The sequence below is a fragment of the Mustela nivalis genome (assembly GCF_964662115.1).
Source record: "Mustela nivalis genome assembly, chromosome: 3".
Lineage (NCBI taxonomy): Eukaryota > Metazoa > Chordata > Mammalia > Carnivora > Mustelidae > Mustela > Mustela nivalis.
The window spans coordinates 111,807,381-111,826,129 of NC_139022.1; the positions used below are offsets into that span (position 1 = coordinate 111,807,381).

At 36.8% G+C, this 18,749-nt stretch overlaps 1 protein-coding gene across 10 annotated transcripts in view; it reads left to right on the forward strand.

The window, feature by feature from the left end:
- RAPGEF6 (Rap guanine nucleotide exchange factor 6) overlaps positions 1 to 18,749 on the forward strand; it is a 196,224-nt gene that overhangs the window by 27,707 nt on the left and 149,768 nt on the right. For all 10 annotated transcript variants that reach the window (XM_082725616.1, XM_082725624.1, XM_082725621.1 and 7 more), the window contains one exon: positions 3,280 to 3,363. In XM_082725616.1, coding sequence (XP_082581742.1) covers positions 3,280 to 3,363 — 84 coding nt within the window. The remainder of the gene's footprint in view (positions 1 to 3,279; positions 3,364 to 18,749) is intronic.

An 18,749-nucleotide genomic window follows, 5' to 3' on the forward strand; every position in this document is an offset into this window, starting at 1 on the left:
CCATTCATTTATTATTAAAAGTTTGTCTGCTGTACATTATGCTTACCTTCGTGCAGAGTGGTGGGGAGACATAGTGTTTGTCTTTATTGAGCTTATTGTTGAGTAGAGAAAATTAATTAAAAGGTGAACATATTTAAGTACTTTCAAGGAAAAGAATGTATAAATAGATCATTGGAACAGAATTGAGAGCCTAGAAGTAAACCCTTGTATTTATGAGCAGTTGTTTTTTTTTTAAATGATCTCCAGCTAAGATCTATCCATAGTGTGGGTATAACACAATGGAGTATTAAAAAGGAATCACCGATGTACAGTTCATTTACGACGAAGGTGCTAAAGCATTTAGGGAGGCCAGTGTCGTTTTTTCAGCAAGTGATGCTGGGTTAATTAAGTATTTATTTGCAAAAAGTTTATTTATTTATTTACTTTTTTTTTTTTTTTTGCAAAAAGTTAATTTAGACCCTTACCTTACACCATACAGAATTTATACCAAAATTAATGAGCTGTCACTTTATAGCCATTAGAGTAGTCACAGAAAAAATGTGGACAGTAGCAAATACTGGCACCAGTACGGTAAACAGCTGGAATCCTCATGCGTTAGTGATGTGGATGTTAAATGATAGAGTTACTGTGGGAAGCAGTGGCAGTTTCTCAAAAAGTTAAACAGTTTTACCACGTAACCCAGTAATTCCACTTTTACATATTTATACTAGATAAGTGAAAATAGATGCCTACAACGATGTACACAAAGATGTTCTTAGTAGTGCTATTTGTATTCCCAGCCTAAAACCAGAAATTATAAAAATTTTTGATGAATGGATAAATGTCATGTAACTGTATAGCGGAGTACAGTCTGGCAATAAAAAAGGAATAAAGCATTTATATATACCACAACATGGATAAACCTCAAAAACATGCCATGTGGAAGAAGCAAGGGAGAGACACCATATATTACATGGTCCCATTTATATGAACTGTCCAGGAAAGCCACATCTGTAGACACAGAGCATGTTACAGGTTAGGAACACAAAGAAGTGTTCTAAAACTGGATTGTGCTGATCTTTGCACAGTTCTTTTAAGTTTCATGAAAATTGGATTGTGCACTTTTATGGTATTTAAATTATACCTCAGTAAACTTTTAGAAATATTAAGAGTAACAAATCTGTATCTGGTTCATAATACAATTTTAAAAGAAGGTGGAAGTTAATTAGAATTTTAATTTAGAGTTTGGTGGAAGTAGAGAAAAGAGTGTATATTGTTGATCTGGCCTGGGAAGCAACATGGTAGAAAAAGGGAAAGTAAACCATGTGTTCAAGCACCATGAGGAAAGAAGAGGAACTAGTAAGAGAGGAGACTGGAGAAGCAGATGGAGGCCATCTTAAGATTTTTTGATCTTTATCTTAGGAGCATCTGAAGCCTTTGTATGAATAAGATCTGACAAGATTAAGTATGCCTTCCTTCTCTGGGCTGGAGTTTGCTTGCCCAGAGAACAGGAGATACAATGGCCCAGTTGAAAGCATTTTGCTTTCCTTGGGTTTACTTAGGTGCATTGGCAAACCATGCTCTGAGAGTGAATTCTTTTTCAAGGTCTGAGCAGTTTCTTAGTCTTGGGCTGGCGTGGTTCTCCTTGTGGTGGGAGTGAACTTTGGGATTTTCCTACATTTACAGTAGAATTTACTGACAACTTTGTGACCACTTTAGCTAAGTGAAATAAAAATTGGAGGCTTGTGGTGGCATCTACTTAACAACTTTGTCCTGTCTTAATTTCTGGCAAATTGTTTGATTTTATTCCCCCTTGACTTTTTAAGTCATATTTCACAACAGTAAGGAAGTAAAATTTCTCTTTTTTTAATTTAATTTAATTTAATTTATTTATTTGACAGAGAGAGATCACAAGTAGGCAGAGAGGCAGGCAGAGAGAGAGAGAGAGAGAGGAGGAAGCAGGCTCCCTGCTGAGCAGAGAGCCGGATAGGAAGTAAAATTTCTAAACAAAGAACCTTAAGTAGGAGATGTGTAACCATTTACTGTCTTCCCTCAGTGAAGATTAGAAAATACTAAAAAAGCAACTTTAGAGTACCTGTTGGAGGGGCATCTGGGTGGCTCAGTTGGTTAACTGGTGGACTCTTGATTATGGCTCAGGGAGGGGGAGGGGTGATCTCAGGGTCCTGAGATTGGGCTCTGTGCTCAGCCCAGAGTCTGCTTGAGGATTCTTTCTCACTCCTTCTGCTCCCCATCCCCCCATCCTCCCAGTTTGCTCATACATGCTCATGTTCTCTCTTTCAAATAAATCTTAAAGAAAAAAAAAATAAAGTACCTAACTGGAAAGTTGACAGTTTTTCCTTCTTATGGTCAGTAATGGGATTGACCTAGAAAGCTTACCCTGAGTGCTATGTGGAATGTTTTAGAAGCCTAGGTTCTGGATGGAGGATGGCAGTATTCAGTGAATACAGAGAATACCAGAAAAGATGTAATCTTGAAGGAAATGGTAGGTAGATTTTTAAATTTGTTGAGTCTGAGTTCTCTCAGTTACGTATAGTCAAGGCAGATAGTTATATAGATAAAAAGTTCCCCAGGTCAGAGAAATGATTTGTTTTATACGTACATATTGGAAGAAGTTAAAACCTTAGTTATGGTAGATAAAGATATTTAAAAGACTGGATGGTTAGTTTATACACTAACAGCTAACAAAATTCTGGGTTTCCATTGGAGATTTAACTCAACTAAAAGACTGATACATTTGAGTCATCTGGTATTCTTTATTTTTCAAACACACATAAAATGAAAGATTTGATAGGCATTTTGTTCATGTCAATACAATTTAAAAGAAATAAATAGATCATGATTCAGATTACAGTTGTCAGTGAAGATATGACATTGATAAACTTGTGAATTCCAAGGAAGTCTTTAATATTATTAAAACAGGATTTTATGGTATGTAGATGTAGTACAATATTTAAGCTTTAATCTTCATCAGATCTTATGATCCACTACACAGAAATGAAGACTGTGAAGCTAAAGGTGTAATAAAATTGACTTAATAACCATATTCTTGTGAAGTCTGTATCTTAAGGTAGTGATTACACTTTTCCCATATGCACATGGTCTGTGTAAAACCTTTGGCAACAGTCAGTATTTCCCCCAATTCCATTAAATGTTAATGATTTATGATATTATTAGAATGCATTTCATGTTATGTATTTTGTATTGAATTATGTATATTTCGAGTCCTATACATGTGCATATGTGTATTAATTTACTTGTTAATTTTACTTATTTTAACAGTTCAGAAACTGTTGCCAGATGTTGGTATATCCTGCTTTCTGGATCTGTGCTTATGAAAGACTCCATGGTCTTGCCTCCTTGCAGGTACATTTACATTTGCTGCTTTAGAGTATATGCAGGCAGAGTTAATATTACAACTATTTATTCTATCTCTAATGTTAAACTGTTTTATGTAGGATGTATATATTCTCTCAGTAGGTGATATATTTTATAAATGTGCTTGCTTACTGGTACTATTGAAAATAGTAAGAAACAATTGACAATTCATGCTTCTGAGGGTGTGATCTTTAAGTTTACATCATACATAGTATCTTTTATTTGGTCTTTAGTTTTATATGAGATTTGATTTAATTTATCTAATGGTTTTTGAACTTGTTGCTACTAATAGTGATTATAGAGAGGGTGATCTATTTTAATAGTTAAGAAAATGGTTTTTAGAATAATAGATTTTAGAGAACAGCAACTAGATTAAAGTCCTAATTTAACACTGTTAGGACCTTATACAAATTTTAATTTTCTTTATAAAATGAGTATAATAGTACCTACTTGAAGAGTCTCTATGAAGTTTTAGCAAACTCTACCACTCAAAGCTCTGAACAGACGTCTGTAAACATTGGCAGTCAAGAGCCAATCTGTGTGAGTTCATGACAAATGTTCTAATATTTCTTGGGCAAATTACCTAATTATGAGTAGTTTTGAGGAATAAATTAGTTTATCTGTATCTATATCCATATCTTAGAAGAGTGCCTGATTGTTACAGGTAATTGTTAATTATCACTAGCACAATTATTAGGTAAAACAAGAGAAGGGTGCTTGGAAAAATGGTCACATGCAGTGTTCTTCAAGAATTTGTTCTCTAAGCAATTATTAAAATTTTGGGGGCCTAATATTGAAATTTGATGACATAAAAACATAATTTTTTTTTTTTAAAGATTTTATTTATTTGACAGAGAGAAATTACAAGTACACTGAGAGGCAGGCAGAGAGAGAGAGAGAGAAGGAAGCAGGCTCCCTGCTGAGCAGAGAGCCCGATGTGGGACTTGATCCCGGGACCCTGAGATCATGACCTGAGCCGAAGGCAGCGGCTTAACCCACTGAGCCACCCAGGCGCCCCTGATGACATAAAAACATAATTTTTTAATTGACTTATTTCCAATAATGTTGAGCAGATATTTTTAGATTTACTTATTTATTATTTTATTGATTATTTATTTTAATTTTAATTATAAAATAATTGTAATTAATATGATTAAAAATTTAAAAATATATTTTATTACTATTTTTCTAAAGTAAGGCTTTAATTGCAGCTATTAGTTGCAAAACTGTTAAATTTAAATATCAGAGTATAGTCTACTTGATGGATTGTATGGTCATCTCATTTTTGATGCCATTTTTAAAGTCCTATCTTGAGTCCTTCAGGACTGTGATTGACGCTTGGTTAGGAAGTCTGTACTTCTTGACTAATAATACATAGTGTCTCCTGTTTTTACAAATAAAATACATAGTAGTTTTGGTTATTTAAGCCTTTGGGTCATTGTTTCTTTCTCCCTGTGTTTCTGAAGCTCACATTAATGAATTTGTAATAAGTTTTAGCTACTGAGAGAGAATAGCCGGAATGATAGAGACTGCAGTTAAGTTTTAGAAGTTAGTATTGTTCTTTTAAATATTTCCTCACTCTTGCCTGCTCTGATGGTCAGGAATTTGTTGTTAAGACTTTCTGTAGCCATTAATCAGCCATAATAATTCACCATTATTTAGCGATCAAGACAATGAAGCTTAATATTTTAATAATTCACAGACACGTATGAGATTTTAAACAACAAAGTGATGGTACACATTAATGCAGCCCTCATGAACTTCACAGTAAACATGATTATAGAAGTTTAATCGTTATGTGAAGAACAGTTTTGGGGGTGTTTGGCTGATCAGTCAGTGGAGCATGCAACTCTTGATCTCAGGGTCTTCAATTAGAGCTCCCTGCTGGGTGTAGAGATTACTTAAAGTAAAAATTTAAAAATTAAAAATAAAAAGTAAACAGTTCTGGGTAGGGGATTTGCATTTTTCATTTGGCACATATTTGTACTAGGTCATAGGCTGACTGTTAGAATTAAATTATCTGTAAATAAACTTAAAATAATGCTTAGCATATACTAAGCATTAAATAACTTTCGTCTTCTGTTAAAATTAATTTTTAGAGCATAATGGCATTGGGATATGATCATTGTAATACCAATAGAAAACAAACACTACTTATTACAGGAGAAGGAGTGAAAGTAGTATTCTAGTTCATTAAAATATAGCCTGTTTCTCTAGATGTAAAAATATTTATTCCCCTGATTGGGGTGCCTGGGTGGCTCAGTTGGTTAAGCATTTGCCTTCAGCTCAGGTCATGATCTCAGGATCCTGGGATTCAGCTCTCCTTGGGACTCCCTGACCGTCCGGGAATCTGCCTCTCCCTCTATCCCTCCCCGCTCTTGTGCTTGCTTGCTCTTTCTCTTCCCCAAATAAATTAAAAAAAAAATTTTTTTTTAAATATTTATTCCTGGGGCACGTGGGTGGCTCAGTGGGGTGGGCTGCTGTCTTCGGCTCAGGTCATGGTCTCAGGGTCTTGGGATCGAGCCCTGCATCGGGCTCTCTGCTCGGCAGGGAGCCTGCTTCCTCCTCTCTCTCTGCCTCCCTCTCTGCCTGCTTGTGATCTCTCTTTGTCAAATAAATAAATAACACCTTTAAAAAATTTATTTATTCCTCTTACCAGTCAAGAGACAGAAACTGCACAATAATTAGAACAAGGACAGTTTAAAGAATTATTATTTAAAGAAATGAGGCATTGAGAAGGATAAAGGAGCCAAGGGAGAATACCCATGGAAAGAACAAACCTGAAAGGGGGACTCTTTCCCCACAACTGGATTTTAGGTCTTGTTGGAAATGTGTTAGCTGTTGCCCAGTAGATAGTGGAGAAATTCACTGGGTTGTCTGGGTTGTCTTGCACCAGAGCAGGTACACAGTCATAGGGTCAAGGCTGACAGGAAGAGAATTGCTGACCAGGACTGACAAGAGAACCTCTCTTCCCCCTTTCCAGGTATGGTTAGGCCCTGAGGCTGGGGATAGGACCTCCTTTTGTCTCACACACACACACACACACACACACACTCACACACACACACACACACACACTCTCTCTCTCTCTCTCTCTCTCTCTCTCCTAAAGACAATTTTTCTATTGCATCGTTCTTCTACTAGCACCCTCTACTGGCAGAACTTTAACATTTTCAGCAGGCAGAAGGAGAACATTGACTTGAGTGTAGACTCTATTACAAAGTAGATTTGAAACGGAGAGTGAATAGGGGTACCTGGGTGGCTCACTTGGTTAGAGTGTCTGACTCTTGATTTCAGCTCAGGTCATGAACTCAGGATCTGTAAGATGGAGCCTGGAATAGGGCTCTGAGCTCAGAGGGGAGTCTGCTTGGGACCCACTCTGTCTCTCCCCTTCCCTCACTCTGTCCCTCCTCCCGCTTGAATGTGCCTGGTTGCACACTGTCTAAAACAAATAAATCTTTAAAAAAAAAAAAAGACAATCAATTTGCAACTGAAAGGCAGTAATTGTCACAGTCCACTACACTGGCTACTTAGCTTCCATATCAGTGCTTCTAAACACTTCTGAGCTTCCATCCAACAAAAGAATTCTGTTTACACCTTACAAGGCAAAGCTGTCCTTCATACAAGTGAAGAATTTCTTACCCTCTCCAAAGTACTGAGATGTACAATCCTAACAGGCATTGCTGGCTATATGAATTACATACTTTATCACAGTGCTTCTGAATATTCTGCTAACTGAATAACCTTGTAAGGTTCACTTCCAACAAATTATATATACAATATATATGAGGAAGAGGGGAAAGAAAAAAATGGTTAACACTTAACCAAATATAGACATATACAATAAACAAAGGGAAAATATGAAAAGCTCCTGTATTCCTTGTTAACAAGACTGTAGTTGGTTCCTCTGGCTTATGTCTTTCACTACCCATTCAAGTACTTTTGCCCTAAGCTAGCCTTTCATTTGTCCCGCGTTCTCTACCTGATGATGTGAACAAAACTTTGATTTCTGAAGGGTCTTTAAATGTCCTTCCTTGTGGCGATGATGGTGGCAGTTTTTTGTTTTTTGTTTTTTTAAAGATTTTATTTATTTATTTGACAGAGATCACAAGTAGGCAGAGAGGCAGGCAGAGAGAGAGGAGGAGAAGCAGGTTCCCTGCTGAGCGGAGAGCCCAATGTGGGGCTCTATCCCAGGACTCTGAGATCATGCTAAGCCGAGGGCAGAGGCTTTAATCCATTGAGCCACCCAGGTGTCCGATGGTGGCAGTTTTCCATTAACTTTGAATAGTAGACATGGAAGTACAGTGAGGAGTCTAAGTGGATCACCTGGACTTCAGATGTAGTCCTGGTGGCCCCCATTTTGTGCAGCAACTCAATTTCCCCTTGTGATTGGGATTAATCACTCAGGCCATTAGAGTAACCCCTCTCCCCCCTCCCCGTTGGCTCAGTGGCCAGGTGTAAGTATATAATTCACTGGAACAGTTGCGTTTCCTGGTAGAAACAATCTTCCTTTGGATATTAAGTCTCAAAACCAGCAGAGCTCAAAGTTTTTTGGATGGCAAGCAAAAATTCTGTGAGTTATTTACTAGGTAATATCAGTGAGAAGAGCCACTCTTACTATCATGCCTTGAATATCAGGCCTACGTATTCTGGCTGTTGGGGAAGACAGAAACCATTGCTGTACTTAGGCTGCTGTGAAATGAGTGCCTTGATAAAAGACCGTGCTGTCTAGAATGCCAGGATGGTAGATCAGGCATATAGTGAGCCTGTGGATAGTGGTGCTGGTAGAAACATGGACATGGAAGGCAAATGATTTCCAGAATCCATTGTAAATCATCATAAATCTGCCTCCAGGAGACTGTTCACGTGGAGCAATGGTATCATATCAGAGTCTTAGTTTTGATCTCTGATGCTTGCAGATTAGGTTCCCAGTAGTAGCATTAGCAGTTGAGTCACTGCATATTCTCTGTCTCTTGACACCATGGCTTCTTCATTCATGGACCCATTGAATAAGCACTGGTGTCCCTGGAGGAAGTTTGACTTGCACAGGGCATGTCATTTTGTTCACCTGATGATGAAAAGCATGCCCTTGAGGCACTCATATGAGACAGAGTTACCTTCATAGTCTGTGCCCATTCTGAAAGAAGTGCTTCCACATACCTTTTCCTAGACTTCTCATTAGCAGTCTTCCAATCCTGTTCCTTGCAGATCCTCGAGCATTCAACCATGCCATTTGGAACTGCCCATAAATCTGTTTCAGTCAATAATTCTGGCCATCTCTCAATCCAGACAAAATGGACATCTAAATGTATTGTTAGAATTAGTATTCTCTGGGAGGATTTTCCTTTACTGCCTTCTTTCATGGTCATCCTTGAGTGACCTGTGGGCCATCCACTTTTGGGTGGTACCTACATGCTGTGCAGACTCACTGATGAAACAGGCTTTTATTTCTCTCAGCTGGTCATAAGGAACTGCCCAGGTGGACATAGGCATGGATTGAGGTAGAAGAGGCACAGCAGTAGGAGTTGATTTTGGAGTCTGATCTACCTGTCTGCTCCTGGGTTAACTCAGCCTTTTACACAGATTGCTACTGCCCCTGCCCGACAGGCATGGCTAACTGTGCAGTTCATAATCGGAAGTTCAGGCAGCATTGTCACCTGATGTCCTGTAGTTAGGCATTCAGAATCTCCGAAGGCCCAGTAACAAGACAGACACTTTTGTTTCTCAAAAGTATAGTAGATATTTGCAGAAGATGTTATGTTGGAGAAATTGTAGACATCTACACTGTCATTCTCAAATTAATGTTTGGGAGAGGCTGTAGAGAGCATCCATATTTGCCATGGACACTAAAGGTACCATTGATATGCTGGTTCATAAGGCCTAGATGGTACAGTGGCTTACGCTCCATCTTGAATTTGCTAGTAGCCTTGAGGACAATTCTGAAGATGGGTCAAAGTAGCACACTTAGGGTATGTTACCTCAAGAATGCAAAATAAACTAACCAACTTCTCTTTTTTGTGGTAGATGGCATGAGGCACAGCAACTTATATTTCAACTTAGAGGGGATATATTGTCATGTCCCAAATTATGGAACTCCCAGAAACTTCATGAGGGCAGGCCATTTGTATTTTTATATGTAATTTAAATCAGTAAAATAAATTTTAAAATTTACTAAAAACTAAGTAGATACATAATAAATCAAATCTGAAATTTATATGTCTTCTGAAATGAATTTAGTCTTTTTCTGGAATTGAATTCACTTTTTAATTGCCACAGTAAAATCAAATTGTAGCTCAAGAAAGCAAGGACTTTATTGAATAGTGGTTTTCAAATAAAATATAATGGTGCATGTATTCATCTGTTCATTCAAACAATTTATGGAGCAAGTAAATATTGATTATCATCTTTTTATAAGACAGTAGCATTGAGATAAAAAAGACTGATTTACTTTGGATAGGGATGACTGCTTTGTTTGAAACGGGCCACACTGTTGTTTCACATGGAAAAAAAAAAACTTGTTTAGGCTGTTGTGGAAATGGATTCTACAGATAAGCAGTATTAGCTAGGCAAAGAAGAAGGTAACAGAATTTGCAATCAGAGAATATCTCCAGTACTGGGGCATTCATTAATTTAGTAAATGTGGAGTGCCTTCATGTGTCACGTACTCTGCTAGTCTTGGGGTTGTTAAGGTTTTATTTAAATAACACTGTAAGTAGCTTTGTTCTTTTTCTAAGGACATACTTTTTTTTTTTTAAGAATCTAATTATTATTATTTTTTAAAGATTTTATTTATCTGACAGAGATCACAAGTAGGTAGCAAAGGCAGGCAGAGGGTGGCGGCGGTGGGGGTGGGGGGCGGCTCCCTGCTGAGCAGAGAGCCCCATGCAGGGCTCGATCTCAGGACCCTAAGATCATGACCTGAGCTGAGGGCAGAGGCTTAACCCACTGAGCCATCCAGGTGTTCAGGATGTACTTTTAAAATTTGTACCATTCAGAAATATTGTCATCCATACCATTTAACCCATCTTACATAGATGACTAACCACTTTTATTAATGTCTTCTTCAGGTTTTTTAAATACATATGTGAAAAAGAAATTCCTTTTTTCCCCCACATTTCTGACTCAAAAAGGAACACTGTTCCTTGGTTTTAACTCTTTTGTTCTGCAAGGTATGGGTAAAGTTTAGATAACCCAGATGTGCATATCAGTGATACTATAGATTAAACATTTGCCTACTTATTCCTCAGATCAAAAAGTTGAACATTATTAACACCCTGGAGGCAGCCTGCAGTCTTCTCAAATTGGCTTTCCTACTTCCCCCTTTCCCACCAAAGATAACATTTTAAAAAATGTAATTAGTCTTTAATATCTGTAGAGTTTTAGCCTGACAGTATGCACACATAAACACTGTGGTTTTGTTCACTTTTGAATTTGATATGAGTGTAGTCATACAATATTCTTTTGTGTGTAGCTTCTTTGGCCCACTGTTAATGCGATTCATCCATGTAATTACAGTTACTTCTTTCTTTATTAGTATTACATTGTTTGTATAGTTGAGGGCTATTAGAAGTAAAGCAGCTGTGAACATTCTTGTACATCAGATACACATTGGCTTGCATTTATGTAGCAGAGAGTTGTTGGCTTACAGGATGTCTGTATTCATATGAACAGTATTCATATATTGTTGATTGCCAGTTATACTCGAAAGTGGATGTACTATTTTACACATTCACTAGCATTGCATGAGAATTTCTGTAGTTCCATATCCTTAACAACATTTAGTATTGTCGTGGTTTTTACTTATTTTGACCGCTGAATTGCAGTTACTGTTGAGTGTCTATACCTCATATAATTTTAATTTGTATATTACAGATTGCTGATGAGTGAGTGCATTTTTATTTGAATAACTTTTTTTTTCAAGTTCATCTTTAGATCTGTTGCCCATTTTTCTAATGCATTGTCCTTTTGTTAATGAGATAGAAATTCTCTATAAATCCTGAATAAGAATCTTTGGTTATTTTTGTTGCAAATACCTTTTCCCTGTGTCTTGTGTTGTCATTCTCTTAGTAATGCCTTTGGATTAATGAAAGTTGTTAATTCGAATGGGGATCAGTCTTTTTCTTTTTGTCTCGTTTGCTTAAGAAAAATTTTCTGTACCTGTGGTCATGAAGATATTTTCCTTTGTTACTTTCTAGAACTTTCCTTGTTTTCTTTTCACATTTAGGTCTATATTCTACTTAGATTGGATTTTTGAGTACGATAATCTTGTGTGGTTTGCCATATGGATTTCTGTATATCCTTTATCCATTCTTGATCAGTGCCATATCTTTTTTTTTTTTTATAAACAAATATCCACATAAGTGGATATCCTGTTTCTGGGCTCCTGATTGTTACAGTAGATTTTGTCACTGCTTGAATATCACACTGTTGTAATTACAGTAGCTTTATAATGTGTCTTGAAGTTTAACAGAGAAACTGTTAATGAGAAACTGCTAAACTGCTTTCCACAGCACTGTATCATTTTAAACTCCCACCAGCAGTGTCTTAAGAGTTGTTTTTCTTCCTACGCAGTCACCAACACATGATTGTCAGTATTTTAGTTTAGCTGTTCTAGTCACTGTGAAGTAGTTTGCATTTTAATTTTCCTGCTTAATGATATTTAGCACTTTTTCTTGTGTTTATTGGTTGCTGCTTCCTCTATATTCTTTTGTGAAGTAACTGAATAAAGTTTTTTTTAGAGATTTAAAGTGGAGTTGTTTTGTCTTAGATTTTTAAAAATAGGAATCTTTAATAGATTCATGATACAAGGAGATAGGTTTTGCATACATTTTCTGTCATTTTTGGCTTGCATTTTCATTTTCTTAGTTGTTTCTTATTAGCACCATGCTCTAACCAACTGGATGAACCAGCCACCCTAATTGTCTTTTAAACAACTTTATTAAGATGTAATTGATGTAGACTGAATCACACTTATTTATTTATTTAAAAGATTTTATTTATTTATTTGACAGAGATCATAAGTAGACAGAAAGAGAGAGAGGGGTAAGCAGGCTCCCCGCTGAGCAGAGAGCCCGATGTGGGGCTCCATCCCAGGACCCTGAGATCATGATCTGAACCGAAGGCAGAAGCTTAACCCATTGAGCCACCCAGGTGCCCCTGCGTTTATTTAAAATATAAAGTTCGATAAATTTTGGTGTATGTATACACTTGTAAAACTACCACTCTAGTGAAGATAATGAGCATATCCATCACCCCCCAAAATTACTTGTGCCCCATTGTAAACTTAGTATTTCCATCTTCCTATTCCCTCCTATGATCCACAGGGATTTGATGTGTGTTTTTCTGTGTGTCACTGTAGATTACATTTTCTAGAATTTTATATAAGGTGAAACATAAAATACATATTTTTTTTCTTGGCTGGCTTCTCACATTAAAATTACTTTGGGGCTTATCCGTGTTTTAATATGTATCAATATTTCATTCCTTTTTTTCTTTTTTAAGTCACCATGCAGTACATTAGATCACCAGAGCTTATTCTTGTGCTTCTGAAAATTGTTTTCCTTTGACCTTCATCACTGTAATTCCCTCTCCCTTGAGTACCTGGCAACCACCATTTTAGTCTGTTTCTATGAAATCAGATTTAAAATAAAAAGTTGTCTCTACATGTGATAATGAACAGTTTTTGTCTTTCTGTTTATGGTGTACTTCATTCAACATAATGACCTCAGAGTTCATCCATGGAATGACAGGATTTTTTTCTGTACCACATTATCTTGATCCATTCATCTTTCATTTATTTCATTGTTTTTTATTGCAATATTCTTTTGTATGGATATACTACTCTTGGCAGTTCAACTATTCATGGACATTTGGGTAATTTCCTGTTTTTGATTATTTTGACTTGTGACACTATCAGCATTTGTTTATAAGTCTTTATATGGACATATGGTTTATCTTTTTAGTATATACATGGGAAGAGAATGGATTATAAGTCTTCATGTAGACACATACTTCATTTATTTTGGGTATACAAGTATGTATGTATATTTATTTTGGAAGAGTTAGGTTGCGTGATAGAGAGGGATATTTAGCCTTTTAAGAAAGTGTTACACTCTTTTCCACAGTTGTCATTTTACATTTCTACCGACAGTGTAAGAGAATGCTAGTTGTTCCACAATACCTCCTCACAAACACTTGGTAAGGTCAGTCTTATTTTTTAAAGAGAGAGAGCACACAAGGATGAGATGGGGGTGGGGAGGAGCAGGCTTCAGGGGTCCATCCTGTCGACTGTGGGATCATGACCTAAGCCGAAATCAAGAGTCTGATGCTTAACCAAATTGACCCAGACACCCAGGAGCCCCAAAGTCAATCTTTTAAATTTACATATCCTCATGGGTATGGGATCATAGCTGATAGTAGTTTAAATTTGCATTTCCAAAAATGAAACAAGATGGGATCAGGAGGGAGACAGACCATAATAGATTCTTAATCTCACAAAACAAACCGAGGGTCGCGGGGGATGGTAGAAGGTGGAATGGAGAGGGTGGTTGGGTTATGGACATTGGGGAGGGTATGTGCTGTGGTGAGTGCTGTGAAGTATGTATGCCTGACAATTCACAGACCTGTACCCCTGGGGCAAATAATACATTATATGTTAACAAAAAACATTAAAAAAATTTGCATTTCCCTAAGGACTAGTGATGGTGAGCGTCTTTTTATGTAGTTATTTGTCAATTACGTATTGTCTACAGAGGGTCTCTTTGAATCATTTCCCATTTGGGTGGGGTAGGTAGAGTTGTATGATTTATTTTGTAGTTCCGGATGCTTTATGCTTTACATAGTTCCTTCAACAGATGGGTGCCTGACAAATATTTTCTTCTGGTCTGTGGATTGTTTTCCATCTATTAATTGCTTTTCAGAGAGCAGAACTTAATGAAGTCCAGTTTATCGAGTTTTTCTTTAATGGACTTTGCCTTTGTTGTTTGTAGGAAATCTTTGATTAACCCATTGTCTCAATTAGTTATCTGTAATTTCTTCTGGAACCTGTATTGTTGCAGATTTTATTATGATATATTTAGATTTGTGATCTATTGTAGTTACTTTTTTTTCATAGCATGGTATGTGGATCTAATTTCATCATTTTACCTGTACATATTCAATTGTTCTACCACCATTTGTTGACAAAACTATCCTTTCTCTGAATTACCTTTGTATCATTGTTGAAATTTTATTGACTATGTGGTCTATTTCCCAACTGTTTAATTTGTTTCATTGATCTGTTTTTTTCATTGATTTATTTTTTCTGTGTTGTTCCATTGCTACATTATCCTGATGACTCTAGCTTTATAATATATTACAAAATGTCTGAGTCCTCACAGCTTTGTCAAATTGGATTATTATAGATTCTTTACAGTTTCAGGTGAATTTTAGAATCAATTTATTAATTTTTTAAAAAAGCAAAGCCTGGGATTTTGATTGGAAATGAATTGAATTGAGAGACCAAATAGACCATTTTTGGTGGTATTGACATCTTAACAGTTGTCTCTTTTAGACCATGAACAAGGTGCATCAGTTTATTTGTTTAGGTCAAGAATGTTGTGTAATTTTCTCTCAGTGCTCTTCTGTAGTTTTCAGTGTTGAGGTGTTGCATGTGTTGATTTTATAGCTTGGAACATTACTAAATTCACTTGTTTGTTCTAATAGCCATCTTAGAGAATCTGTAGGATTTTCTGTCTGTTGTCTACTGATTTGTGAACTGACTGTTGGGTTTTTTTTTCCCTAATTTAAATGTGCCCCCCCACCCCCCGCCTTACGCTGTCTTTCCTGCCTTACTGCCCTGGGAAGAAACCACAGTACAGTATTGAAGAGATGTACAGAGAGCGGACAGGCTTTATTGTTCTGTCTAGAAGGGGAATTGGGGATGAGAAAGTAGAACATGCACTTTTTCACCAAACATACTAATAGGTGTAAATCTTTTGCAGATGCAAAATTTATTTACAAAATTTATTTTGTAAAATTGGTCATTAATATCCCATTGTATGCATATGTCACAGTCTGTTTATATAATTTACTATTGAAAGAAATTAAGGTTGTTTCCAATTTTTTGTGATAACAAATAAAGACCCAATGATTTTTTTTTTTTTGTAAGATTTTATATATTTTTTGGCAGAGACACAGCGAGAGAGGGAACACAAGCAGGATGAGTGGGAGAAGGAGAAGCAGGCCTTCTGCTGAGTAGGGAGCCCAATGCAGGACTCAGGCTCAGGACCCTGGGATCATGACCTGAGCTGAAGGCAGATGTTTAACAACTGAGCCCCTCAGGCTCCTGATCATTTCTGTACAAGTCTCTGTATAGACTGGTGTTTTTTCTTCAGTGAAGAGCTTCAGTTCAGTGACTGAACTATGTGGTAGTCATATTTAATTTATAAAAAGAACTGCCAGATGTTATGTCAAGTTTTGTACCATTTATATTGCCACCACCAGTTTATAGAATTCACATTGCTCTGTATCCTCCTTAGTGCTTGAGATGGTTAGTCTTTAATTTTAGCTATTCTTGTGTGTATGAGATGGATCTCATTGTGGTGTTAATTTGCATTTCTGTGATAACTAATGCTAACAGCTTTTTTTGTGAATTAATCATTCGCGAATCTTTTGTGAAAAATTGGTTCAGTTCTTTTTTTTTTTTTTTAAGATTTTATTTATTTATTTGACAGAGACAGAGAGATCACAAGTAGGCAGAGAAGCAGGCAGAGAGACAGGAGGAAGCAGGCCCCCTGCCGAGCAGAGAGCCCTATGCGGGGCTGAATCTCAGGACCCTGAGATCATGACCTGAGCTGAAGGCAGAGGCTTTAACCCACTGAGCCACCCAGGTGCCCCTAATTTGTTCAGTTCTTAAGAGGTTGTGTCTTTTTTGAGGTATAGGAATTATTTGTATATCATGCATAAAAATTCATTACAAGATAAATCTGTTGCAAATACTTTTCCTGGACTGATTTCTTGCCTTTTCATTTTTCACTGGTGACTTCTTTAATTGTTACAAAGTCTCAAGGATGATTTTTTTTTTCCTTTTATTTGTAGTACTTATGTGTGCCAGCGAATCTTCCTCTATTCCAAGTTTTTGAAGATTTTGTTCGTTTCTTAGTTTTCTTAAAATAGATTTATTTGAAGTAAAATTTGCATACCATAAAATTCATCCATTTTAAGTTCACAGTTGAATAATTTATAGTAAATGTATACATTGGTGCATCACAGTTACAGATGACTTCCATTGCCTGAAAAAGTTGCCTCCTGCTCTTTTGCAGTTAACATGGTTTGCTTTCTGTCACTATCTACTTTCTTGCAGTTATTTAAAAGTAGTATTTGGTTTTTGGCTTCAGTCCATTAGAATAATGTTTTTGAGATTCATCCCTGTCTGAGCATGTACCAGTTGTAGCACACTCATTGTAAAAAAATTATTAAATTGTACTTCATTCTAGAAAGATTCCACATTTTGTCCATCCATTTAACAGAAGTTGAAAATTTTGAGAAATAAGAAATTTTTTACTCTAGCTTGGGAGTTTTTACAAATAACAGTGTTATCAAGATTTACTTTCAAGTCTTTATATGGGCTGTGTGTTTATATTTGTTTTGTATGTATCCAAAAATAGTGGAATTGTTCTATTGTATGAGAAGCATATATTTAACTTTTGAAAAGGACGAAATTGTTTAAAAGGTGACGGTAGTGTTCTACATTGTGGCCAGCAACATTTAATGAATCAAGTTTCTCTGTATCTTCTCCATCACTTGCTGTTGACAGTCTTCGATTACTACTGTTTCAGTGTGTACTTAACAGCATTTCAGTGCTATTTTATTTTGCGTTTCATTAGTGAGTGGTGCCTTTGCAGATCCTTCCATGTGCTTATTAGGCTATATCTTCTCTGTTAAATTGTTTGTTAGAGCTTTTCTCTTTTCATTTGTGTTGTCATACTTTCAAATTATAAGAATTTACAGTTGACTCTTGAACAGCTGATTGAGACATCCATGTGCATGTTTTAGTGTGTACATAAGTTTTCAACTCCTTTGGGAGGAGGAATATGATTACTAGGTTGTATGGTAAGAGTATTTCTAGTTTTGTAAGAAATTTCCAAACTCTACTAAAGTGTGCCATTTTATGTTCCTAGACCAATGAATGAGAGTTCCTGTTGCTCCATGACCATACCAAATATTCAGTGTTGTCTGTGTACTAGAAGTCAGCCATTCCTACAGGGTGTAATGTATCTCATTGTTATTTCAATTTGCATTTCCGTGATGATTTCTGATGTGGAGCTTTTCATGTGGTTGTTTGGCGATCACAAGTAGGCAGAGAGGCGGGCAGAGAGAGGGGTGGAAGCAGGCTCCTTGCCGAGCAGAGAGCCCGATGCAGGGCTCAATCCCAGGACCCTGGAATCATGACCTGAGCCGAAGGCATAGGCTTTAACCCACTGTGCCACCCAGGTGCCCCATCTTTGGCCCATTTTTAAATAATTTTCCTGTTGAGGGTTTTGTTTTTTTTTTAAGATTTTATTTATTTATTTGACAGATAGAGATCACAAGTAGGCAGAGAAAGAGGAAGGGAAGCGGGTTCCCCACTGAGCAGAGAGCCCGATGCAGGGCTTAATCCTAGGACCCTGTGATCATGACCTGAGCCGAAGGCAGAGGCTTTAACCCACTGAGCCACCCAGGCTTCCCTCCTTGTTGAGTTTAAGAGTTCTTGTGTCTTTGTACTTTGGATAACAAGCCTTTTTCAGACGGACATTTTGGAAATATTTTTCTTGGTCTGTGGCTTGTCTTCTCATTCTCTTGATTTTGTCTTTTCTATTAATAGCTTTCAGTGGTAATGAAGTTCAGCTTATTTCTTTTATGTATCATGCTTTTGATTTAGGAGCTAAAAGGTCACTGCCAGTCCTAAAATCATTTATATTTTTCCTGTGTTTTCTAGGAGTTGTATGGCTTTATGTTTTACATTTAGATCTAGGATCCATTTTGAATTAATTTTCTTGATGAGATGGTGTAAGATAGATGTCCGTTATTCCAGCACTATTTGTGGAAGAGACTGTCTTTGCTCCATTGTATAGCTTTTGCTTCTTTGTCAAAATCAGTTGAGCATATCAATGGGATTCTGATTCTGGGATCTGTGTTTTCTTTTATTGATACCTTTGTTTATTCATTAACCAATACCATAGTGTCCTGTTCCCTGAACCTGTATGATACATTTTTAAATTCAGCTAGTGTCGTCTTCTTCTTCGCCTTTGTCGTCTTCGTCATCATTGTCGTCGTCTTCTTCTTCTTCTTCCTAAGATTGATTTATTTGAGAGAGAGTGAGCAGGAGAGGAAAAAAGAGCACAAGTGGAGGGAGG